Source organism: Antechinus flavipes, chromosome 1 (genome assembly GCF_016432865.1).
Source record: "Antechinus flavipes isolate AdamAnt ecotype Samford, QLD, Australia chromosome 1, AdamAnt_v2, whole genome shotgun sequence".
NCBI lineage: Eukaryota > Metazoa > Chordata > Mammalia > Dasyuromorphia > Dasyuridae > Antechinus > Antechinus flavipes.
Genome location: NC_067398.1, coordinates 586276460 through 586302512, shown reverse-complemented (window position 1 = coordinate 586302512; position 26053 = coordinate 586276460). Strand labels below are relative to the sequence as shown.

At 34.5% G+C, this 26053-nt stretch overlaps 1 protein-coding gene across 4 annotated transcripts in view; it reads left to right on the top strand.

Annotated features, from left to right (window-relative positions):
* Window positions 1-25591, top strand: part of YWHAZ (tyrosine 3-monooxygenase/tryptophan 5-monooxygenase activation protein zeta) — a 50634-nt gene extending 25043 nt beyond the window's left edge. For 3 of the 4 annotated variants that reach the window (XM_051970936.1, XM_051970935.1, XM_051970937.1), the window contains exons 3-6: window positions 5903-6026; window positions 7783-7946; window positions 8028-8123; window positions 11335-13353. In XM_051970936.1, coding sequence (XP_051826896.1) covers window positions 5903-6026; window positions 7783-7946; window positions 8028-8123; window positions 11335-11394 — 444 coding nt within the window. In that variant the 3' untranslated portion in view covers window positions 11395-13353. Of the gene's footprint in view, window positions 1-5902; window positions 6027-7782; window positions 7947-8027; window positions 8124-11334; window positions 13354-25334 lie in introns of those variants that run through there. The other variant, XR_007949424.1, reaches the window with a different exon arrangement.
* The last annotated feature ends 462 nt before the right edge of the window (window positions 25592-26053 follow it).

Here is a 26053-nt window from a genome sequence, read left to right as displayed (position 1 = left end):
TTTATATAATGCCAGATAATAGCTGTAGTACTTAATCTCATGAGTTATTGTAGAGATATTTTATTAAAAGTTCTGTACGTCTTTCCCATTTCTCTTCCCCAAATTAAACAGGTTTTCATCAAATTTTCTTAATTTCTTTGTCACTTTTCTTCCCTACTTTTTATCTTCTGTACTGTGTATTTGTCTCAGTCCCTCAGGTGACAATAAATACTTGGAGCATTGCCAGTTTTTACTGTTCACAAGGAGTACATTTAATTGAGGAGGAGGAAAAAATGTAAATTCAAGCTAAAAGTTTGGGCTAAAAAGTTATTTTTGTAGTGTAGCAAACACTGTCTCTGGGCTTACGATCCCAGGGCCAGTCACCATATTTCTCAGGGTTTCTAGGATTAACTCTGAAAGAGCAGTGTTTTTGGTCAAACCTCTTTTCTGAGTTGCCCTTCTTGCTACCCCTCCTGGCCCTCTGGAGTGATTAATTTCAATTAATATTTACTCGGAAGACTTGGCTGGAACAGACATTAACTTTCCCCCCTACCACTTTGGGGAATCTCTTACTCAGAGATGTACCTGTATCTTAACAGCACTTGAATCTTCAGTGTATGTTGAACCAGATTCAAATGTAATTCAGAAATATTTAACAAAATAAGTAAAAATCCGTTAAAACACAGAATAATACATTTTAAAGCCAAATCAACAATGTGATTCACAGGGATTAGTGCCTCCCTCCTCCCTTTTTTTTCCCCCCTATTTGATTTTGATCTCAGTCATGGGAGAGATTGAGCTCAAGATTTAATGTAACTTTCTCCATAACCTTGAATACCCCAAGTTCCTATTCAAATACTGAATAGGCAGCTTTGTGAATCATCATCTCAGCTACTACTGGAATGGGTCCCAAAGTTCATTCCTTTGCTTGCTTTTCAATGATGGGGGCTGACTACAAAATCCACTCGAAACTCAGTTTTGGGACTCATAGATCTCAGCTGGTTCAATTCCCTAACTTCTTAAAATTCAGTTAGAGTCTCCAGAGTAATCCATCTTCTCTCAAAATGAGAGGTCCCCTAATCTGGCAGTCATCCCAATGTATGCTTAGACAAATTACCATTAATTTTGGATAAATATGGGCATGCTTTCTTGCCCCTCCACTTTTCAAGAGGATGTTCCTATCTAAAATTTCCCGTCTGGCTTGATTCTTGTCTATGTCTTGTTTCAGATCTCTGAATAGAAGCCTTTCTGCTTCCCTTGTTCTTTTAATATAAACAAGTAGTGAGGGAGGGACTGTCATTTTATATCCTCAAATCTAACACATGCTTTTATGTCAAGTGGTGCTAAATGCTTACTCAATACAATTAAAGTACTATTTTTAAAATGTATAATCCAAATCCACAATGAAGTTCTTTAGTGGTCTTTAAAATATTGGGGGGGGGGTTACCTTGACTTTTTAAGAATGCTCTTCTGAGAAAATTAAAATTTTAAATACCCTCATGTTGAATTACATGGAGTTTTTGTTTTAAGGCATTTAGTGCAATCATTTGACATCAGAAAAACTAGCTATGTTGTTAAGTTTGTTGGCTTATTTTAATTAGGGGTGTTTTAACATGGAACCATATATATTCCTTGAGCAATCTCAGTTTGCTTGGACTTCTGGCCTCTGGAGGTGAGAAAAATGTGGCTTTTTTATTCAATATTTGACTACATCAGAGTAATTGCAAGCAAGGGGGCCAGGACTTTAGGCTGGCTCCTGAAAAATAGCAAAATAATGTAAGTGAAATATAACTAACCTGTCATTAAGGAAAATACCCTTCTCTCCTCCATTCATTCCTTCAGATGCCCCTCCTCTAGTCCCCATGCAGTCACCCATTTAATTTGGTCTGCCCAATACTCGGCCCCAAAGCCTATTTATCGTTTAATGTTTACCCATTTTTAAGGCATAAAGAAGTATAAATCCTGAAAGTGAAACATTGTTGACTAGAAGCTAATTCTCTGGGGCATAATCTAGCGCTAACCTGCCTATGTATGGTCTTGATCAGGTCATTTTAACCTTTCTGGGTCTGTTTCTTCTGTAAAATAAAGGCTGGAACTAGCTGATCTTTAAATTACCTTCTAATTCTTACCCTCCTCTATTCTTTTAGCCCATGACTCAGAATGATAATTTGGGGTTCAATCTTGAAAGCTTCTCAAGAATAACTTCATGGTTTAGATTCTAGAAAAATCTTTTAATTTGTCTGGTTCCTAGTCCTATTTGGGGGATCTTCAATTTTTCTGTGAGTATTGAGTTCTAATAATTAGCATTTTTATATATGTAGGAGAGGTTTATTAAGAGAGGTTTCTGTTATAAAGTCCCATTTTCTATGGTAGCTTTTTTCTTCTGCCTTTTTTAAATACATTTTATAAAACTCAGACAACCAACTACTTTAATTATTGCTCCTTTTAGTGCCTCTAAAACTAAGCTTCTTAAACTCATGGGGTTGCATAACTGTGAATGTGAATGGGAAAAAAAAAATTCCAAGAGTAAAAGGTTTCTGAACACAACGACCAAAAATTAAAAATCAAATGCATAATCTGAGATGTATCATAGGAAAGTACTTCTAGAAACATCACACAACCTTACTGCAGCCTTGGTTCTGAACATATAATATGGGCACTTGGACTGGGGATTCACCAGTTGTTTGTCAGAAGCACCTCAGCTCAGATGCTATCTAGATGTGTTCGAGTAAAAATTTTCCAGGGCAAAAAGGGGTTACAAGTGGAAAAAAGTTTTAAGAAACTCTGCTGTGAAAGAACCTTGCCTCTGAGATTTCCTCAAATGTATCCCTATATATAGCTTATTTGGATATAAATTTTGCTTCTCCCATTACATCATGACCTTCTTAAGAGAAAAAACTTAATTCTGTTTTTCTTTGTCATCTCCTCCTCAGCATTTTAACACAGTGCCTGGCACATGGTAGTTGCTTAACTTGCTTCTTGACCCTTATTTTATCCCCATTTTTCTGTAACTTTTGTCTTTTTGCATCGCATTTTGCCAAAATTTTATAATTCCAGCAGATCTGAAATTAAGTTGTGAAGTTTGTTTGGTATTTTTTGATATCAGATTTATTTCTTCCCATTTACTTATGAATGCTCCCTTAATCAGACACTCCTTTTTCCAATTATAGTTTTCCATACCAAATACAGAGCAACTACATGGCACAGTGGATAGAAGGCTGGTTTGGAATCATTTATACTAGCTCTGTTACCATGGGCAGATCACTTAACCCTTTTTGCCCCTCAGCTTCCTTAATCTGTGAAATGATTTGGAGAAGGAAATGAAAAATCATCTAATAGCTTTGCCCAAAAAAACCTTCAAAAGTGGTCACAGATAGACATGACTGAAAAATGGCAGCCCCCAAATAACATGCTTAGAGCTTTTTTTATATGGGTATTATATATAAGTATAATACTTAGTCTTTTCTTCTGTCTGTTTAAGTAAAAGAGCTCCCTGAATTTCCAAGTTCTTTCTTTATCAATTCCCTCTGCACGTGGTTTATATTAAACAGTATTCTGGCAGCTAATTTATAATGTGAAAGTAACTTTGATGGTAGTCCAATAATCATTCTTCCTCCATTCCCTGACTGTATTTTGTCATGTCAACTGAATTTTTGATAAAATTTCATTGAGAAATATATTCAAAAATAATACAGAAGTTTTATTATTTATAAACTTACTTTGATTTAGAAATAAACTCTGACTTTGTATCATAAGCATATACACAAAATCTGTAATGCATAATAAGTTTCTGTTAAATATGTTGGTACACTTTGGGAAATTAAAGTCCAGAGAACTAGTTACCTAAAATCCCATAGTTAGTATTAGAGCCAGAACATTATTTCTGAGTTCAGTTGGCTTGTGTTTTTTTTTTTTTTTTGTTTGTTTGTTTGTTTTTTGTTTGTTTTTTTTGTTTTTTTTTTTTTAATATCTATCATCTTCTGGTTTAAAAAGCAGTGTGTTGGCTTTAGTTTCTTTTACAATCCTATGAATTATTTTATGCATTTAAAAATATTCAGAGAATCTATAAGCTTTCATCAGATTGCCAAAGTAGTATATTACATCAAGTTAAGAATTCTTGAATTGGATCTGCTAAGGCCTTTTCCAGCTTAAAAACGTAATCTTTTAAATAATTAATTAATTAATGCAATTGTTTGCATCTAAGTTGTTTAATATACATTTTTACCTTGGAAAGTGTCAGAATAATTTGTCTTTCTGACTACATTTTATTATCATGAAAATTAAACTTCCAAATCATGTCTGCAGAAAAAAAAACAAAAAAAAAAACAAAAACCTTGATTCATTAAGTATTTTGTTTATTTTACTCCCTCATAGTTTTTGATAGAATCACTTTGCAAAAAATAGCATTCTCAGAATGTTTTAGTTCTTTCAGGTTTGGGGACTAAATCTAGATCCTTTGGACTATTAAACAAATACTTTATTTGCTGATTCCATGCCAGTTTGGGGTGGGAGGGGCAGATAGTGTTTTCCTTGGTATTCTCCCACATTTTTTGAATCCCTCCATTCTCTTGAGGAACAATTGATAGATTGCTTTTGTCTTTTGAAAAAGCAAGTGGCAGTTACCAACAAGAATGGGAAATAGCGTTAATTACTTTTTTTGTCTTCCTTATCTCCCATTTCCATTAGGGATTTGTCTTGTCTTTACCTATCAGAGAAATGGAAATAAGTGTTAACATGATGCATTTCTTTATCTAAGAAGTTTAGTCTACCTTCTGGATGATCCATTTATAGAGTCTGGACATGTTTTATTTTGTAAAAGTGGGCCCAATAATCTTATTTCAAGCTGGAAAATAGGTATAAAGCTGAGGTATCATTTTGGGGTGAGCCTGAACCAGATTAAAATATAATTGGGAGATAGTTAATAAAACAAACACTCACATAGGACAACATTATGTTGTCCTGTGGTTCTTTAAGTCTTAAGTGCTGCCCATGGGGATCCTTCTGAGTTTAACACTGCCAATCTTATGGACTCTTTAAAGATATTATTAATCTTTACCCTTTTTTGTATTTTGCCTGTTGGGTGATCTTATTAGTGCCAAAGGCTTCTAATAGTTATTTTATTAACAAACTTCTGAATAAGCTTTAAGTTTCCCTTGTGCCCATTGGAAAACCCTACCTATTCTTCAAGACCCAGCTCAAATATCTTTTCCACAAAGCTTTCCCAATGAACTTCTTTGATTCCCAGTTTTAGGTTTTTTCGTTCCAAGTTCTTAGACCCCTGTAACAAATTGTTTGACTAAAAATAAAATTAGTTCATTTTGGGGTTTTCCTTTTGGTGGGTCTATAACCTTATTGTTAAAATTGTGTATTGTTTCTCATATCTTTTAAAATTAAAAATCTAAGTTTCTTAAGCTCCTTCAAGATAAGAATTAGGTATATCTAATCTTTTATTGATTGTAAAACAGTATCTTTATGTTTGATTGTATAATAGAGATCACTTTAAGGACTTGGAAAGGATTGGTTTAAGTAGTCTATAAGGAGAACATTTTGTATTGTGTCTGTATCATCTTTTATTATTTGATCCAGGTTTACCATGTTTTGAAAACTATTGATAAATCTTTCTAAAGTGTATGTATGTGAACTTTTTAAAAAGTGTATCTGTGACCTCATTGATACTTTTTTCCAGCCCTTTAAACAAATATATAGTAAAATGTGTCCCTTAAGTGTGTGTGTGTGTGTGTGTGTGTGTATATATATATATATATATATACACACACACACAGCTTTTGCTTCAAATTTGTACTAATACTTTAAAACTATACTTTTATCTTTCATTTGAATTCTAGGTAGTGTTTTTTATTATTTCTAAAATTTATAAACCTTTACACTTACTGGAATTTTTTCCCTCTTTTTTCTTTCAAAGTCTCTATTGGAAAAGTTCTTGATTCCTAATGCTTCACAAGCAGAAAGCAAAGTTTTCTATTTGAAAATGAAAGGAGACTACTACCGTTATTTGGCTGAGGTTGCTGCTGGTGATGATAAGAAAGGTATGTTGATGTTACAAACATTAATAAGTAACATTTGCTTTAGTACTTGATAAAAGATCTTCAAGGAGAATCCAATTTCATTTTTGTCTCCCTAAATTTCTTAATGTGATCATAATGGTGATTTTTTTCTCCCTGAAACATTATTTTATACTTATTTTATTTAGAACATAATAGGGGAACTTTATTCCTCAAATTGTATTAGCCCTGAGAATATAGTTAAGTTAGAGTTGTGGGTTTTGAACTCTTAACTTATTCATGTTTTAATGGGAGGTACATCTCACACTATCACTCAGGAAGGCTTGTGAAAGATCATGGCAAGATTGGGTTTTCTGGAAAAGTTTGTCAGCATTGTATACAAGTTTCATGATTGCATGCCCATATGGTTCTAGATGGACAGTGCTTTCACACTTTTCCAGTCACTAAGGAAATGAAGCAGGGATTTCTGCTTTCTACCATGCTCTTCAACATGCTTGTTTTCTACATTGAAAAATGAAAATGGCATCAAACTCAACTTCCATGCTGGTGGTAAATTCTTTATCTTGAAAAGGCTGTGTTACCGCAGATCAGAGTTTATGAGGAATTGGTACAGGACTTTTTCCTCACAAATCATTGTGAGGTGCAACAGAATATAGATCGATTCTCTGTCACTTGTGCTAATTTTGGTGTGACGATCAATATCAAGAAAGGTTTTCTACCAACCAACACCATACCATCCATATTGGAGCCATTGATCACAGTAAATTGAGAAATTTTAAATGCTATGAATCAGTTCACTTATGGAGAATGAGATTGATGCATAATATTGCCAGAGCTAGCTCAGTGTTTGGAAAGCTATAAAAGAGTATAAGAGAGAAGAGGTATCAGGCAGCCACCATCCTAATCTAGAGTTCGTCATATTGACTACATTGTGGACAGTTTGTCAGGACATGCCAGAAAAACTGAACTGGTTCCACTTGAATTGTCTCAGAGAAATTGTGAAGATTGCCTGGTGAGAGATACAGTACTGGACACTGAGGCCCTCTGAAGAGATGAACTACAAAGCATTCAAACTCTGCTGTGAAGAGTGCGACTTGAATGGGTGTTTTCCTAAAAGACTATTTTATGGAGAACTCAAAGGAAACACTCAAGTGAAAGTCAAAAAAAAAGAGATGCAAGGACATTGAAGGTCTTGAACTTTAGTATTGATTGTGAGACATGGGACTACTGACTGTCCTGCACAGTGTTCTTGCTTGGTGTTCTGTGATCCAAGTACATGTATAGAAAAAGAAAATGGTGAAGTGCAAATCCAGAACCACTTTTCATTCTAAATATTTTAACAGAGCATTTGTATCCTATCTGTGGTAGAGCCTTCCAAATTCTTACTGCTCTGATTAGTCACAATCCATATACATCTTAACTTGAATCCAACTTGGTGATGTCATTGGTCCTCTTCAATTAAATGGACAAATTTTAGATAGTGACAAAATGTCATAATGATAGAGTAATACTCTATGCTTAATGAAAGCTGATTGAAATGCTAAAAATCAGTCTTTGTCTTTATTTCCAACTTGCTAAGTGTAGTGAATATAATTTAGAGCCAGTGTTAATTATCTTAAGTTAGAATCCGTGATAGTAAGATAGTAAGGGTTTGTTTCATTTTTAATAAATTTGTATTATAACAACCACTTAATTATCTTTATTTGATAATGTAGTAGTACAATGAGGCAATGTAAAAATAAGTATCAATTCACTAGTATATTTTATTTTCATTTCTCAGGAATAGTGGATCAGTCACAACAAGCATATCAAGAAGCATTTGAAATCAGCAAAAAGGAGATGCAACCAACGCATCCCATAAGATTGGGTCTGGCCTTGAACTTCTCTGTGTTCTATTATGAGATCCTGAACTCTCCAGAGAAAGCCTGTTCTCTTGCAAAGACAGTAAGTTTGGTTTACTGTTTGAGAATTAAGCAATTTGGTTAGTACTTGAGAACTAAATTTTTATTTTCCTGTTATATACAGGCTTTTGATGAAGCCATTGCTGAACTTGATACATTAAGTGAAGAATCATACAAAGACAGCACACTAATAATGCAATTACTGAGAGACAACTTGACAGTAAGTAGTACATACCATTAAATTGTCTTATTAACTAAAGTAGTGTTATGTTTGATAAAGTGAGGGAAAAAATCACTTTAGGATTGGTTACTTTAGAAATGAGAGCAATTAGTTGACATTGACTTTGCTTTATATCTAATGATTCATCTGAATTAACTGTCATCCTGAAAGTTCATAGTTCAGTTACCTACTTAGAATTATTCTAAAATTTTACCTATACTCTACATTTTAAAATCATACCTTGGAAAGTTATGCATAAGTAGTGACATTTACAGATGACAAAGGAGGTCATAACTGACTTCATTGTCTATTGAACAGAATATGAGTTTCAGTAATTTTGTTGAATGTATTCTCTGGACTATATGTAAACCAGATGAATTAGGTCATGATGGGTTTTTGTGGGTTTTTGTTTTTGTTGTAATCTTTAGCATGGAAGAGTCACTCTTTTCATCTTTTTTCTCATGGAGTTAAACTTTTAAGAGCATATAATCCATTGTGCCTCTGCTGTGTATTAAAAGCATGCACAAAAGTAGCACAAAGTCACACAGTGATCAAAAAGGTGTAGTTGGCCTTTAAAGAGTGACTTCTAAACTTCAAAGTTGCTCTTTTGAACGTACTGTCCTTTCTCCCCAGCACCCATTGGTGACCATTTGTATTTGTGGAGTAGATCAGAACATAATTACAAAAGCAAAAAACTTTAGTACAGGAGTTAGTCTCGTGTTCCTTCCTTCCTCCCCCTTAAATATACGAAGTACTCTACAGTATTCATTTCTATTAATTATCAAAGCCCAGTAAGATTTGTAAGTTCAATCTCTTATTTAGGCTAAAAGAATAATTTTTAGTTACCTGTCCCTCTACACAGGATCTATAGATATCTTGTATTATTTTCTTACCATTATAATTTCTTAGGGCTTTTTTCCCCTCAGAACTTTTTTTGTAGTTCATTTGCCAAGTTTTGTGTACTGAATGTTCTCACTTTCAGTAATAAATAGACTGTGTAGCAGACTTCATGTAAAATGATTTTTACATGATGCAATGGGAAAGGGAAGAATGGGGGCCAGTCACAGTTCAAGGATATGTGGAGGTGGGGCAGAGACAGAAGAGCAGGAATAGGAACATGTGGGAACCAAGAGGAAAAAAGTTTGGGAGATTGACAAGGAAACTAGAAAGAAGGGGTAGCAATATTGGGGAGGGTTGGGGCAGATATAAAGGGTCCAGTCCCAGCGGAACCAACAGAAAATAGATACCTGGGCAGCAGGTAGACAGAGCCAGGGTTTCATTTGGAAATTTGTTTTTTTTTTTAAAAGAGTTTGGAGACAGTGTGGGTAGGCTGTGATTACAAAGCTGAGGGGCAGGAAAAGGGGATAAGAGAACGTGGTTGCCTCTACACTAAAATTAACAATTTTTTTTTTTTGTAATGAAGTTTTTTTTGAGAATTCTTTGTGTAAAGTCAAATTTACATAAGGTGAGAACTGAATATATATCCTCTAAGGATCTCGTGGAAAGACTTCAACCAAAAAATGTGTACCTTTCTGTGTGTCAACCCCAACAGATAATTGAGATTTGGATTGAGAAAAGAGCTTTATGGAAAAATTTATAGGAAAAGGGTCTTTGCATAAAGATGTTAAAAGGAGCTTTAAAGCTTAAACCTTATTTTTGACTTTGTTATTCCTTGGTTTATAAGGATCGAGTGACAGTGAATTGATTCGTTTAGCTAAAATGAGGCATCATAGAGCCACTGGAATTGGAAAGACTTGAGTTAGATGTTATATTGGTTATGTTGTTGGTTGTCCTTTGTTCTTGAAGAGGACCAAAATGCCATCATTGTTGCTGTTAAGTATGTCTAACTGTGCCTGAAGGACCAATACAACCTTGGAATTGCCACAATTTTTACAGAATTATTATAAACACTAGGAGAAGATTCTCTATTGCAAATCTCATCTTTCTTCTGAGCTAATTCAATTTTGCTTTACTCATAGAGTACAACACTTTGTTTGAGAATACACCAAGCTGAGCAGTCCTATGTCAGTGACTCTCATGTCATATGATCATTTTGACTTTGAACCTTCAGTACTTGAACTGAGTTTACTTTCCTCTCAGTATGCTCATTTGAGTACCCCACCCTGAACAATTCTTTACATTTATGCAGTCTTTACCAAAGTATCATAGTTTATTTGTTCATTTGGTAAAGGATTACAATAATGATCATGAACTTTTTAAAAATGCAATTTATTTAGGTTTTAGGGGGGATCATTGAAGTGAATTTCTTCTCATTTTTTTTTTCGATATCTTGCTAGACTCTAAAATAGATATATTGATAAAAGTCTGTTTTATATGTTTGTAACAGAATGGACACTGAGTTTAAAATTAATTAAGTTTCCTTTGTGTCTTGGTTAATTGAATTCAGGTTAGAAATAAATCCTTTCATTTTGAACCTTTTTTGTTTGTTCTATATTTGAATGTTATTAAGTGTACTAGTCTAAAATTGAATGGTAACCTATGTATATATGTTCTTTGGTTCTCTCCCCATCTGACTGATAAAACTAATTCGGTTTTCTTTTCTTTCCCTTTTGTGTAACCTCTGTAAGGGTAATAGTTAACTATATCTTTTCGCCCCTTTTCACTATGGGTAGTTTGAAATCTTAGTTGAAAAGAAATATTGACCATAATTTTAGCCAGAATTTTTGTTTTGTTTTGTTTTTTCCTTAAAATGATGATTATATTCTAGTGCTATTTACTTATAAATATGAAATGTCTGGGTTTTTGTACAGAGTAAAGCTCAAAATATGGTATTATGAAGGCATGATAAATCCTCTTTAGCTGTGTATGACAATCTTTAAGCATATCTGTATGTGTGTGTACATAAAAGTTTCTACTTTGTTCATTTCTCCCAAATTGAATCTATATCTTGCTGGGGGTAATAATAGAATTTTTAGTGGTTTTATCTCTTAACTGTTAGTGGCAGAAAATAATTTTTGTAATCTATTCTATGAGAACATAATGCTTTTCCATGCTTGATTGATAGTGATAACTGTTGGGATATTTAATTAATTACATTCACTTAGTTATTTAAGGAATTATTGTGGAAATATTATGGAACTATTAAGGTAATATTACGAAGGGGAAAAGTTACATGCAGAATTATTTTTCACTTTTTCAAACTATAACTGCTAAATCGACTTTTTTTTTTTTTTTTTTTTTTTAAATTCAGTTGTGGACATCGGATACCCAAGGAGATGAAGCTGAAGCAGGAGAAGGAGGGGAGAATTAACCAGCCTTCCAACTTTTGTCTGCCTCATTCTAAAATTTACACAGTAGACCATTTGTCATCCATGCTGTCCCACAAATAGTTTTTGTTTACGATTTATGACAGGTTTATGTTACTTCTATTTGGATTTCTATATTTCCCATGTGGTTTTTATGTTTAATATTAGGGGAGTAGAGCCAGTTAACATTTGGGGAGTTATCTGTTTTCATCTGAGGTGGCCAATATGGGGATATGGAATTTTTATAACGTTTTACATGTTTGGCATAGTACTTTTGGTACATTGTGATTTCACAAAGCCAGTGTTAAAACAGCTTCCATGTCTAAGCAAAGAAAACTGCCTACATATTGGTCTGTCATGGTGGGGGGATAAAGGGATAATTGGTTCCAGCCACAGGTGTAGTTATTGTGGGTACTTTAGGGTTGGAGCACTCATGGCTGTGGTAGAAACAGATGTCCCATAGATATTACATGTCATTCCATGTATATCTGTGGAATACACAATCTCAACGTGTACACCTTTATGATTGCAGTTGCAAAAGTGTTCCTTAAGACAAAGTTTTAACCCAGTCAATTTACTCTGGAGAAGGGCAGAAAACGGTTCACATTCCATTATTTGTAAAGTTACCTGCTGTTCGCTTTCATTATTTTTGCTACACTCATTTTATTTGTATTTAAATGGTTTAGGCAACCTAAGAACAAATGTACAAGTAAAGATGCAGTAAAAATGAATTGCTTGATATTCATAAAGTCACTGTATATCAAGCACAGCAGTAAAACAAAAAACCCATGTATTTAACTTTTTTTAGGTTTTTTGCTTTTGTGATTTTTTTGATACTTGCCTAACATGCATGTGCTGTAAAAATAGTTAACAGGGAAATAACTTGAGATGATGGCTAGCTTTGTTTAATGTCTTATGAAATTTTCATGAACAATCCAAGCATAATTGTTAAGAACATGTGTATTAAGTTGATGTAAGTGGAATAAAAGTTTTATGAATGGACTTTTCAACTACTTTCTCTACAGCTTTTCATGTAAATCAGATCTTTAGTTCTGAATCTTCTCTAAAGGAAATTGTACATTTTGAAGATTTACTTCCCACTTGGTAGCTATATAATGGACTTAAAAAAAAGTTTTAAGTATAAAATTATCAAATGGCAAAAGTTCCATGTGTTCCATATTGTTCCAAACATTACTCCCCTCTCCACCACCCTGATTCAATTTCTCTTTTAAAACAAAGGTGGTGGTCTAATAAAATCATATGTTCCACTTAAATTTTTGGTATGGCATTTTTCTAACTTACGGAAGCTACAAGTCTCGTGGTCTGTGGTGACATTGGTTAACTATCAGGTTTGTGCTTCCAAAGTCCCTCTTTAAAAAGAATTTGTTGCTATTCTTATAGCCTGCCTTGGATTTTAATCCTGTATTCCAATTTGTCAGGTATACCTTTTAGCCTTTTCTCCTTCTGCCTTGTCACCAACCACACTCCTATTCTGGTGGTGGAGGGGGGGAGGGTGTTGTGTGGGGAAAGATAGCATGATATTTCTGGCTTCGGTATCTGAGATTCCTTTCTTCCTTTGCTTGCATCCCACAAACTTCTTTCCTCTATTCCTATTTCCTATAGGAAATCTTTCCTTAATTTAGTGAGAATAGTGGCTTTTTTTTTCCCCCCTTAATCTCACTCTAAGCCCTACCCTGAATGGTTTGTTATTGTCTGCCTTAAAACTCTTCCCTTAACCCAATCCTCTCACCAAGTAATGGTGGGGCTAAGTTATACCCAAAGCTCACGCTGCAAAATCTTCCCTCACTACCCTTGTAGAAAACACCAAACACAAAAAACCATTTAAAGAGAGGTGTATTTTTTGTTATAGAATGTAAGCTCCTCAAGGGCAGGGACAATGTTTTTCTGTATGTTCTATTGTGCCTAGTACACTGTAAATGCTCAATAAATATTGATGGATGGGAGGCAGTGAGTCTTTATGATAAGCAGAGGTGAGAATCTTGTACTGAAATATCAACTAAAGTTTATTTGCCTACTGTTCCATTATATCCTTCTTAGGTTGATTCTGGGAGATGATAGCCAAGAATCAAGCTGAAACTTTTTTCTTTGGATCAGAGATTCCAACTTTGGGATAAGTAGTTCATCTTCACTCAGCATTCCTTATACTTTGCCTGGGCTGTTGACATTTTCTGTGAACTAAAAAAAAAGATTCTTAAATGCCCAAGGGAAAGTATATAGCTAGGCTGAAGCTTAACTATTCAGTAAAATCTGAACATTTTTATGAATTTGGTTCTTTTTTTAATTACTTTTTTCTGTGAGCTTAGTTGGTCTAAGAAACTAGACAAACTATTTAGACTAAAACTAAATATAAGTGCTTGATCTTTTAATTTGATTTTGTTAGAATTCACTTAGTTTAAAATGCGCTTTTTTCCTGGTAGACCAAAAAATTGATAATGGATATTTAACATCAAGGCAAAATACTATTCAATTTATTTTTTATCAATTTCTACAATATTTAAGTTTGATTTCCCAATCATTCTAGAGTTTAAAATTGGCACAACCTTCCTTCACCAAATGGCATGTTCACTAAATAATAAAGCAATAATATTCAGGCTTTTAAAAAGAGATGGATTTAGTGAAAAGGTTGGTAATTGTTTTAAATAATTGTCCCTCTTCTCTAAGCTTAGTGTTGATAAAAGGTTTGTGGGACATAAAAGCTAATTTCGTATGTTTCAAAACGAAATTCTGTAAGGTGGTCTTAGAAAAATGTTTACAAGGGATTATTCAAAGAAAATTACATAAAAAAGGATGGAACTGGTTAAGTTTTAAAGAAAGAGAAGGAATTCAATAAATTAAGAGAGAAGACCAATAGTGCACAGGGAAGCTAGAACAAAAAAGCATAAAAGTATAGTTTGTATTTCAGGGATGGTGTTTTAACTGGGTTAGCTAATAAGATTTGTTCTATTCAGCATGTTGTAATTGATGTCCCTCAGCTTCTGAGATCAGAAAAAAGAATGTTTTTTTTAACGGGTAGCTGCCCAAAGGCCACACACTTTGATATTGCTAGTTTTAAAAAGCAAATTAAAAGACAAAAGATTGATAAAGCAATTAAAGGGCAGAACCTGGAATCCATAATGGAATTTGGGGGAGGGATTGACAGAAATGCATCTCTTAGAAGTTTCTAGAGAATGAAGACAGATGTTCACATCTTCATATTCAAGACACCACCTTATCTTGGGATTGGCTTCCTGCTTAGAGGAAAGCGGGAGATTTCTGGCATATTGATTTCTAAATTCAGCAACCTTTTACTAGCCAGGGGATGAAACCTCAGCCTGTATCAATTTTATCCCCCGCCTCGGGAAAGTGGAAATGATATATTCTCCTTACAATGCACTCTTGCCTTTTTACTAGGGAAGAAGGAGAGAGGAGGTTGAATGAATTGTGGGTATCTTTATAGAGAAAAACCTGCCCCACCACCTAAACATCCTTGGATAGAGTTGACTTTTCCCTAAAATGCACTGTGTTCAAAATATCTTCATTCCTTGATTAACTCAGAATGGGGGCTACAATTTGTTGTAGCCAGTTCTTTACCTTGGCTTCAAAGAAGCTCAACACCTGGGCAGGAGCCTCGATGATTCTGGCCTGTTCATCCTCTGTAGAGTGTGACCAACTGGCCATTGAGAAGTGGGGATAATTTGATGTAAGAACATCAGACTTGGCATGCCTGCTATATGTAGCCTTTACAAAAGAGTGGATCGTTTAAACTTCACGTGAGAAAATTAGACCCTAGAATCATTAATTGGTTTTCAATTTAATAGTATTTTTTCCAATGTAAACTTTCAACATGCATTTTTGTAAGATTTTGAGTTGCAATTTTTTTTTCTTTTCCCTCTCCCCAAGAAGACAGCAAGCAATTTGATATAAGCTATATGTGTATAATCGTTATTAACATCATGTTATTATTAGTCATGTTGGGAAAGAAAGCACAAGAAAGGAGGAAAAATGGTGAAAAGTTTTGATCCACATTCAGTCTAGGCCTCTAAGGATGCAGATGTCATTTTCTATCAAGACTTGGAACCATCTTGTATCATTGCATTATTAAGAAGAGACGAGTTCTTTCATAATTGATCATCACAATCTTGTTGCCCCTGTGTACAATATTCTGATTGTTCTCAATTCACTCAGAAGTGATTTTTTAAGTTACACAATGGCAGAGACAACTTTTTAACCTACGTCTTCTGACTAATGATGAACATTTATTAAGTGCCTACTGTGTTCTAGGCACTGTGTTAATAAGTGCTACTACCAATGATGTATACTAGAATTAAGTAGAAAAAAGTTTAATTTCAAATTTCATTATGTGGACATGTGATGCACAAGGGCACTACTCACAACAGAAAAAGCACACAAAACTACCAGATTCACTAAGCAAATTATTGTGTATAGGTTTAAATAGGTAAATTTTTTCCTAGTTCTTTGAAAAACAGTACAAGTTTTATACTCCAACAGGCAAAAGAACACATCAATACAATAATCTTTTGAAATGGAAAAATAGAGAATCAGACATTCAATTGAAGAATGACCACTCCCTTTGTGGAAAGGGCACTGAACTTGAAAACAAGGAAGACATGAGTAAAGATCCTATCATGCGTTTTCTAGTTGTGTGATCCTATCACTTCCTCCTTATGCCTTGGTGTTATCTGCAAAATGAGGAAGTTGGACAATGGCCTGTTTTTTGGTTTTTTGCACCTATTTTACCAAATCCTGAAAAATTCAGACGTGATGAATTATGATGTTTTGGACAATAGTAACTTTTAACTAGATTTTACGTGGAAGCAGTAGCATAGCATATGAAGTGTGCTGCCCAGTGAGGAGAAACCCAGGTTCTCATTTCTTTGAAAAGTATGACTTGGGGCAAGTCAGTTAAGGAAATAAAAGTCAGCTGTTTAGACAATTCTGATAGCTGTCCCATATGCACATCCCTCCTGATCTTTTTTCTTTTAAGAGAAAAACCATTCTTTTAGTCACTCAAACTTGTAACTGGTCTTTGTCACAGAAAAGACTTGATTATTTCTCAGTTTGTCATACCTATTGCTTTCCACACTCCACCACCCCGAATCTCTTTACCTTTTGCTTAAACTTTTAATCTACTTTTCCTCAATTCTCTCTATTTTGTACACATTTGCCAAAGTAACGTTCCTGAGTTCAGGACTGACCCTGCTCAATAAATTGAACCTGTTCTCTAGGAACAAATGATTTGTTTTTTTTGTTTGTTTTTTTTTTTTTTTTTTTTTTTTTTTACAAAATCTGACTCCTTCCTGTCCTACATTTTCAAAGTCATATGTTATTCCCCTCTTCATACATTTTCAACCAAATTGGCCTTTCCATTTCTCGAACAGCATTTCATTGTTGCACTTTGGCATAGGCTATATACCTTGCTTGGAACACACCTTCCCTCCCCTCCACCTCTTGGAATCTTTCCTTTTGAGCCCTGTTTAGGTGCTACTTTGTTCATTAAGCGTTTCCTTTTTTTTTTTTTTCCAATATTTTATGTTATTTAATAATAACTTTATTGACAGAATCCATGCCTGGGTAATTTATTTTACAACATTATCCCTTGCACTCGTTTCTATTCCGATTTTTCCCCTCCCTCCCTCCACCCCCTCCTCTAGATGGCAAGTAGTCCTATATATGTTAGATATGTTGCAGTATATCCTAGATACAATATATGTTTGCAGAACTGAACAGTTCTCTTGTTGCACAGGGAGAATTGGATTCAGAAGGTAAAAATAACCCGGGAAGAAAAACAAAAAATGCAAATAGTTCATATTCGTTTACCAGTGTTCTTTCTTTGGGTGTAGCTGCTTCTGTCCATCATTTATCAATTGAAACTCGGGTCTCTTTGTCAAAGAAATCCACTTCCATCAGACATTAAGCATTTCCTGATTGATAACTACTGCCATCTAGTAACTTCATCCTTTCCTCCCCAAAATCCCATTTTATTTTGTATGTGCTGTTCATATGTAGAGGCAGTCAGGAAGACCATTTTAGTTCAACTCTGGCCTCAAGACAATACCTGTGTAACTCTGGGCAAATCACTTAATTTTGCTTGCCTCAGTTTCCTCATCTATAAAATGAGCTAGAGAAAAAAATGACAAACTACTCCAGCATTTTTGCAAAGAAAACCAGATGGAGTCATGAAGAACTGAGTTCAATTGAAAACAAAAGTATTTGCATATATATTTCCCTTGATGAAGTTCCTTGAAGTTAAGGACTATTTTTTGACTTAAATAGTAAAAACTAAAAGTTGCAAATGGAAACATAGTGCATAATAGTAGGTGTTTAATCGTTATGTTTATCAAGTGACAATAATGATTACCTACAAGTGCCCTAACTTTAAAATTTTGTAGTCTATAGGTCCCATTTTTTAAAAATGGGTCTAAATCAGCTTGGCAGCATGTTATTCCTTTTAAGCATATTGATTCTTGATAGTACTATACCCTCATGTCTTAATGTTTCATTATCCATGCCTAACCTCATGCTCTTAGATTGCTGTCTATCACAGCCATACTTTTTTGATATGTTCATTTATTCATCCAGTTCTCTTATTGTGAATCAGGTTGGGTCTGAATCACAGCTCTGCCGCATTATGAATTTTGTAACTTCAAGTAAATTCACCTAAACATGTATGAGCTTCAGGAGTTCTTTAGTTTGAGGTTTTTTGTTTTTAGCTATAAAGTAGGTATTCACTCATCACTTTCTGAAGTTGTGTTGAAGAAAACATTATAAACTTGAAAGCACTATATAAATATGTAGTGCCATTATTATATTGTAGCAGTTTGGGCTATACTGCTGCCAAGGCTATCTAGAGACTTTTAATATGTATCACCTATCTTTTATCTGAAGTTCCTCAGACATTTTTGGTGGGAGTTACTTAGATCTTCCCTTTCTTTAGATACAGTCTCAAGATTTGCAGTTTGGAGATCTGGACTCAGTAACAACTTGGACAAATCACATCATCTATATGGGCTTGTTTCCTCTTATCTCAAATTTCTTTTGATAGTTTATATCGGGGGAGCTAGGTGGTGCAGTGGATAGAGCATAGAACCTGGAGTCATGAAGACCATAGTTCAAATCCAGCCTCAGACAGAACACTAGATATGTGACCCTGGGCAAGTCATTAACCCCCAACTGCTTTATAGAAAAAAAAAAAATTGGGGTGGGATGAAGTGTTAATTGTTATTTTTCAAACTATGATTACTATGTTGCTCTGATTTGGGGAGGTGCATGGAATAGATTGGATGAAATCGAAACATCAAAGTTCTTACTGAAAGAAAGTATGTTCAGAATATAGCTTGTAATCCAGGCAGAGAGGCACAAGAACAATGATAGTGATGGGGACTTTCAGATATCTGCTACATCTGCCAAAAGGAGAGCAATTAATTACTTCTTGATCTGTTTGCCTTAAAAGTTGTATTTTTCACAAAAAAAAAAACCCAACAAGTTCCAGGAGCAGGAGGGGAGTTAGATTCTAGAAGTTATTCTACTAAAAAACTGGTTGCTATGGTGGACATAATGGAAACTATAAGGGAAAGTGCTTTCTCAAAATAGAGGAAAGTTCTTTAATAACATGAGATACTAGATTTTGAAAAAACAGATTTCAAAAGGTTCAGAGGGATGAAACATCTCTAGAATAAGATGACTGAGGGGAATTCAGCTGAGGAAGGAGGGTAAACTTAAGTTTGAAATTCTGTGGACACAAAAGGAGATAAAGTCTGGAGACACCAAAGTGGATTTACTGAGAATTTACCAACAAAAAAAAATTTTTTTAAATCTGTGGCAGAAACAAGCAGGCAACAAATGTTAAAAGCATGGCAATCTTTCAAGAATTGTGTCAGGAATACTAATGCTAATGAACCAAGACTGCCTCAAAACTAAGGAGAAGGGGGTTTTCAAGTTATATTAAGGGAAAGGAATGGGGAAAGACACAACTATATTAGTGAGTTGATACTCAACATTTTAGGAAAAAATAAGAAAGCACCTAGCTGCCAAGGAGAAATTAAAATCATCTTTCTCAGATGAACTATATTCTTGGTACTAAAAAAAAAATTGATATGGTTTTTAAAAGAATATAGAGAAAAATGACTAAGAGATGTAATTTTTTTTTTTTTTAAGGGGAGAGTATAGTTTACAAAGGCAATGGACTTGAAGTCAAGAAGATTCATCTTCCTGAGCTCAAATTTGGCCTCACATTTATTAGCTGTGTGACCCTGGGCAATAGAGACTTGTTTGCTTTAGTTTCCTCATCTGTAAAATGAGCTGGAGAAGGAAATGGCCAATCACAGCAGTATTTTTGCCAAGAAAACGCAAATGGAGTCACACAGTCAGAACCAAACAGTCTTTTTAGAGGGAGCTGGTTGACACAGTAAATAGAATGTTGGGTTTTGAGTCATGAATACCTGAGTTCAAATGCTCCTTAGTTTTGTGGACTCTGGGCAAGACACTTATTATATATCTGCCTGTTTTTAATTATAAAATAGGAATACTAGCTTCCACCTCACAGTTATAAGGCTCAAATGAGATAATGTGAAGTATTTATTTAAAATATGGCATTTTAAGGTTTACAAATGTTAATATTACTAACTTACATTTAAATGGTACTTCAAAGTTTGTAAAGCACTTTAGAAATATCTCATTTGGTCTTAGAATATGTGAGGTAGGCAAGGTTATAATGTCATGACATGGAAGAGATTACCCCCATTTTAGAGATGAAGTAACTGAGGGAAACAAGTTAAGTGATTTGCCTCAGATTATACATCTAAGTGTCTAAGGTTGGATTTAAATTTTTTTAATAGCTTTTTTTAAAAATTCATGCAAAGATAATTTTCTTTCTTTTTTTTTTTTAAATTTTATTTTATTTAATAACAAATTTGTATTGACAGAATCCATGCCAGGATAATTTTTTTACATTATCCCTTGCAGTCGCTTATGTTTGGTTTTTTTCCCCTCCCTCCCTCCAAGATGGCAAGCAGTCCTATATATGTTAAATATGTTGCAGTATATCCTAGATACAATACATATTTGCAGAACCGACCAGTTCTCCCGCTGCACAGGGATGGATTCAGAAAGTAAAAATAACTTGGGAAGAAAATCAAAAATGCAAAGATAATTTTCAACATTGACCCTTGTAAAACCTTGTGTTCCAAATTTTTCTCCTCTCTTCCCTGGGTAGAAAGTAATCCAATATAGATTAAATATGTACAATTCTTCTAAACATGTTTCTACATTTATCATGTGGCACAAGAAAACTTAGATCAAAAGGGAAAAAAATTTTAAAAAAACAATAAATAACAAAAAAGATGTGAAAATACTATGTTGTGATCTTCATTCAACACTCATAGTCCTCTTTCTGGGTGTAGCTGGCTCTCTCTATCACAAGTCTGTTGGAATTGGCCTGAATCACCTCACTGTTGAACATCACAGTTAATTATCATATAATCTTGTCATTGCTGTATATATTGGTCCTGGTTCTGCTCATTTCACTTGGCATCAGTTCATGTAAGAATCTCCAGGCCTCTGAAATCTCCCTGCTGATAGTTTCTTATAAAACAATAGTATTCTGTTGTATTCATATACCATAACTTATTCAGGCATTCCCCAACTGAAGGGCATCCACTCAGTTTCCAGTTGAACTCAGTTTTTCTTACTCTAGGTTAAATGCTCTAGGTACTGTTTAGGTTGAAGCAAAGAGCCAGGCTCTTGAAGTAATCATAGGGTCATGGATTTAAAGCCAGAAAGGGACATTAGAGGCCATCAGTTGCACCCCGGTCACTGTATAGATGAGGAACCTGAGACTGAGGTTAAGTGAATGTGACCAAGGTCACACAATAACAAGGAGGATTTGAAATAGAATCTTCTGACTCCAAAGCCACATTACCATATTGGCCTTAGACTGATTAGATTGTAAGCTCCTCGAAGGCAGGGACTATCTTTTGTCTCAGCACAGTGTTTGGAAAATTATTGTTGTTCAGTTGTATCCAACTCTAATCCTGTAGATAACAGCTCATTAATACTATCTCTTGGCAAAGATACTGAAGTAGTTTGCCATTTTCTTCTTAAGTAGATTGAGGCAAATAGGTTAAGTTACTAAGTGTCTGGGGCTAGATTTTTACTCAGGTCTTCCTGATCCCAGCTCTCTATCAGGGGATAGAGCCACCTGGATGCCTTGCCTGCCATTTAGGGGATATTTAATGTTATTGATGGATTGAGGAGGGCTTAAATAAATGTTACAGCAATGGAGAGATTTGAGATCTGTCAGAGGAGGTGGAAAAGCAGGTGTCTTCTGTTTGGCATTTTCAATTCTTTGTAATCAGACTTCCAGGCTACCTTTTTCAGGTTAATTACATTATGCCCTCTCAGGAATTCTGAGTTCCAACTAAACTGATTTATTTGTAAGAGATAATTGATTTCCTTCCTCCATATCCCCCATTCTATCATGCCTGGAAGGTATCCATACCTCTTCTCTACCTCTTAAAATTCTTCCCTTCCTTCAAGGGCTCACTCTTTCATGAGACCTTTCCTATCTATCTCCCTTCTTTGCTCAGATTTGCTAGTACCTTCTCTCTCCTCTCATTACTCTGTATTTACGTTGTATATATATTTTGTATCTATTTCATTGTGTATATGTTATCCCTTTACTTAAAATGAAAACTACTTGAGGGCAGGGACTATTTTGACTTTTATTTGTTAAGGTATCTTTCCCAGGGCTTACTTAGATAGAACAGATGCTAATATATACTCAAGCACTTGATACATTTTTATTTGTTTTATTTCTTGGATCATGTTCTGTAGACAGAGATAGAGAATATCTGCACCTCAGAAAAAAGACTAAAACTAGAACTAGTTTTGGGAATGTGTCTTTATGAAGGTATGAGAGTGAATGAGATCAATGGAAATGGTAGAGAAAGTAAAAGAAAAGAGGCAGAGGACAGATCTCTTGAGGAAAGTGGCCCCCACAAAGTTGGAAAGAGAAGGAAAAGACACCAAAGGAAAAATGAGCAGCAGAGAATCAGGGGCATAAATAGATGTGCATTTCATTTTAAAATGTTTTTAAAATATTTATTTTAGCATTTATTACATTTTATGACTTAAACTGTTGAAAATATACTAGAATACAAAAACTGACAGAAAGGGATAAGCAATTTGGCTATTGATAAAGAATTGATAAAAAATAAATAAATGCCTTGGGACAGAAGCAGTTAATACCTGATGTACTTAGTTTTCTGGCAGGAGATGTGTTGGCCACAAATGAAGGAAAGCCGAAGACTTTTCTGGAGAGGATTTTTTTTTTAATCAAGTGTGAACAAAACCAAAAAAATTGTCACAGAGATAAGTAATGCAATTAGTATCCCCTAGGTCACTGGGATTTGCATCTTAAGACTGACTTTTGGTTACTGAAGAAACATTAAGAAGTCATATTACTATCAGTACCACTGGAGAATGATGACAAAGAGGTTGGGGAGGAGAAAAACATACACACATAATAGACACTTTATAAATGCTTATTCTTTTCTCTGTTATCCTGAGATAAATCGGGAATATAGTTATCACCATTTCAATTTTTCATGGATTTTAAAAGGAGTGAAACATTTAATTTTGACTGGTTCTCAAATTATTCAGAATCAGACTTAGGGAAAACAATAATCCTGGGATTATTTTAAATGGCTCACTCCAATTAATAGCCAAATCTTGAAGTTTCTACCATAACATTTCTCCTTACCATGATATTTTAGGCCCTTGTCTTCTCTTGCTTGAACTATTTAATAGCCATCTAATTATTTTTAATATTTCCCCAATTCCAATCCATCCTTTGCACAGCTGCCAGAGATTTTTTTTCCCAAAAACTTAGATATGAACATGTCACTCTCCTGTTCAGTAAAATATAGTGGTTCCCTATTGCCTATAGGATCATTTGTAAATTCTTTTATTTAGCCTTAAAGCCCTTTACGACCTGGTCTCAACCTACCTTTCAATCAATGAGTCAACATTTATTAAGTATCTACTGTATGCTAGACACTAGCACTTTCCAGACTCATTACACATCATTCCTCCTCTCTTACTCTACAATCCAATCAAGTTGACCTGCTCACATATAATACTGTATTTCTGGTCACCCTAGCTTTCTCCTGACCATCCCTTATGCCTGAAATGCAGTCCCTCCCCAAATCCATCTGATAGAAACTCAGTACTTCATGACTCATGAACTTCTGCATGATACCTCTATGACTAAAGCACCGGCTGCTTAAAAATCTTTTAGAAATTTTTATAAGCTTTAGTGACATTAATATGAACATTTCCTTAGAAAAATAACAATGAATATATATTTCACTATGAATCTCTATTATGTATAACTTTTTTAAAAAACATTTTATATTTGGCATGGCATTTCCAAAATTTTTATTTTCTTTAGAACTTCCTTCTTCTCTCTCCTGGAGATATGTCTTTCTATGGGAAACTTCTCTCAATTTCCTCTCAATTTTGCTTGTGTCCTTTCCCCCTTGTATTCCCACCTTGTATTGCCTTATGTTTGTTTTTTATTCAGTCTATATATATTTATATTCTATCTAATCAGACTTCCAACCAAGTCTGAGTCACCTAAGAAGCAGGTGTGATTCCTAATTGGTGGAAAGAATGTTCAAATGGTACTGCATATATGTCAAGAGATACAATTGGAGCCAAAATCACCTAAGAGAGAGCCACACAGTTCTAGAGACTCTTGAGAAAGGGGAATACTACAAGATGGGAAGAAGGAAAAGAGGGAGGAAGGAAAGAAAGAAAGAAAAGAGGGAGGGAGAAAGAGAGAAAAGGAGGGAAGAAGGAAGAAGGGAGGAAGGGAGAGAGGGAGAAGGGAAAGGAAGGAAGGAAGAAAGGAAAAAAGAAAGTTGCAAAAATATTAGGGAAGCTGGCTCTTCAACATGTCCCTGATTTCAAGTTTGCCTTCCCTAGAGGTTTCAGATAAAGAACTATTCCTTGGATGAGCACAGTTGTTCAACTCATGTCCATTTAAAGAACACTCTGAGTCTTGAGTTTTCTGGTATATTCTGATTATATATTTTCTTTTAGAGTGTATAAGTTGGCTCCAGCAGTTCTCCTGCTTAGACCTATATAAAACTTTGTAAATAGTTTTGATTTCTTTGCTTGCTATGTTTCTTCATGGCTGAATTAGTTTCTGGTTCATCAGAGCTGATTGCTAAGTTTTCAGCTTTACGTGAAATACTTTTTTTTGGAATTGTATTGGCTCAATATTGCTGAGAATAGCTAAATTATTCACAGTTGACCCTTGTATAATATTGCTATTACTGTATACGATGTTCTTCTGGGTCTGCTCACTTCACTATGCTTCACTTTGTGTAAGTCTTTCCAGATTTTTCTGAAATCAGCATTCTTGTTATTTTTTTTATCACACAATAGGATTCCATCACAACCATACCATAATTTATTCAGTCATTCTCCAATTGATGAACATTCCCTCCGTTTCTAATTCTTTGCCACCACAAAAAAAAAAAAATAAAAAAAACCAAACCTGCTTATAGATAGTTATATACAAATACTTCTTCCCCACCCCCCTTATTAAAATCTCTTAGGGATACAGACCTAATAGTGGTATTGATGACTCAAAGAGTATATACAGTTTCGTAATCTTTGGGGTACAATTCCAAATTACTTTCCAGAATAATTGAACCAGCAAATTTCCCACAACCCCTTTAATATATATAATTTTCCTTTTCTGTCTGGCATATTAACCAATCTGACAGGTGTAAAGTGATACCTCAGAATTGTTTTAATTTGCATTTTTTAAATCAATAGTGATTTAGTGAATGTTCTACTTTTTCATCTTCAGCTGCAACTGTCTTTAGATTTGTCTGTTTATTTACTTTCATCACAGGTACACTAAGTGAAGGTGACCCAGTGTCTTATGGAATGATGTTTCTTGTTTCTGGAGCACCACAAGGACAGAGCAGCTGACTTGCTTCTAGAAAGGGAATCTTCCTTTCAGCTGCCACATCTGGATGCTGCTGCTTTCATTTATATTAAGAAGTCAATAAGGATATGGTTCAATCTCCTCTAGAAATGTATCAAAAACTATACTTTTAAGAGAATCAATTGTTAAATTAGTGTCTATAAACATTCTAGGAACTGGAAGATTCTTCATACCATTCTGTTTCCTTTTACTCAACACTCAAGTTCCATCATTTCAGAATTAATTATCTATCCCATGGCCAAATCAATTCATTATCCAGTGGCAACCTCAAGATAAGCTATATGTAGCTAGGCTACTCCTTGAAGAGGGAACACAGTATATTCAATTCTTTTTTAAAAAATTAATTTTTTGGTAAAAATTATTTTCTCTTCTACCTCTTCCCCTTCTTCAACATGTAATATGTATAGTCATGTGAGCTTTTTCCATGACACCATGAAGCACTGGCGGCAGATTTTCACCAATATAGAATTTGTGTTTAGAAATGCAAGTCTTAGTAAACTACAAAATCAGTATGTCAACAATTTATTTTAGTAGCCAATTCCTTTTTACTAAAAACAAATTAAAAACTAACTAAAAACAAAAACAACAAAAACAAAAGAACTATCATGGTCCAACATTAAGAT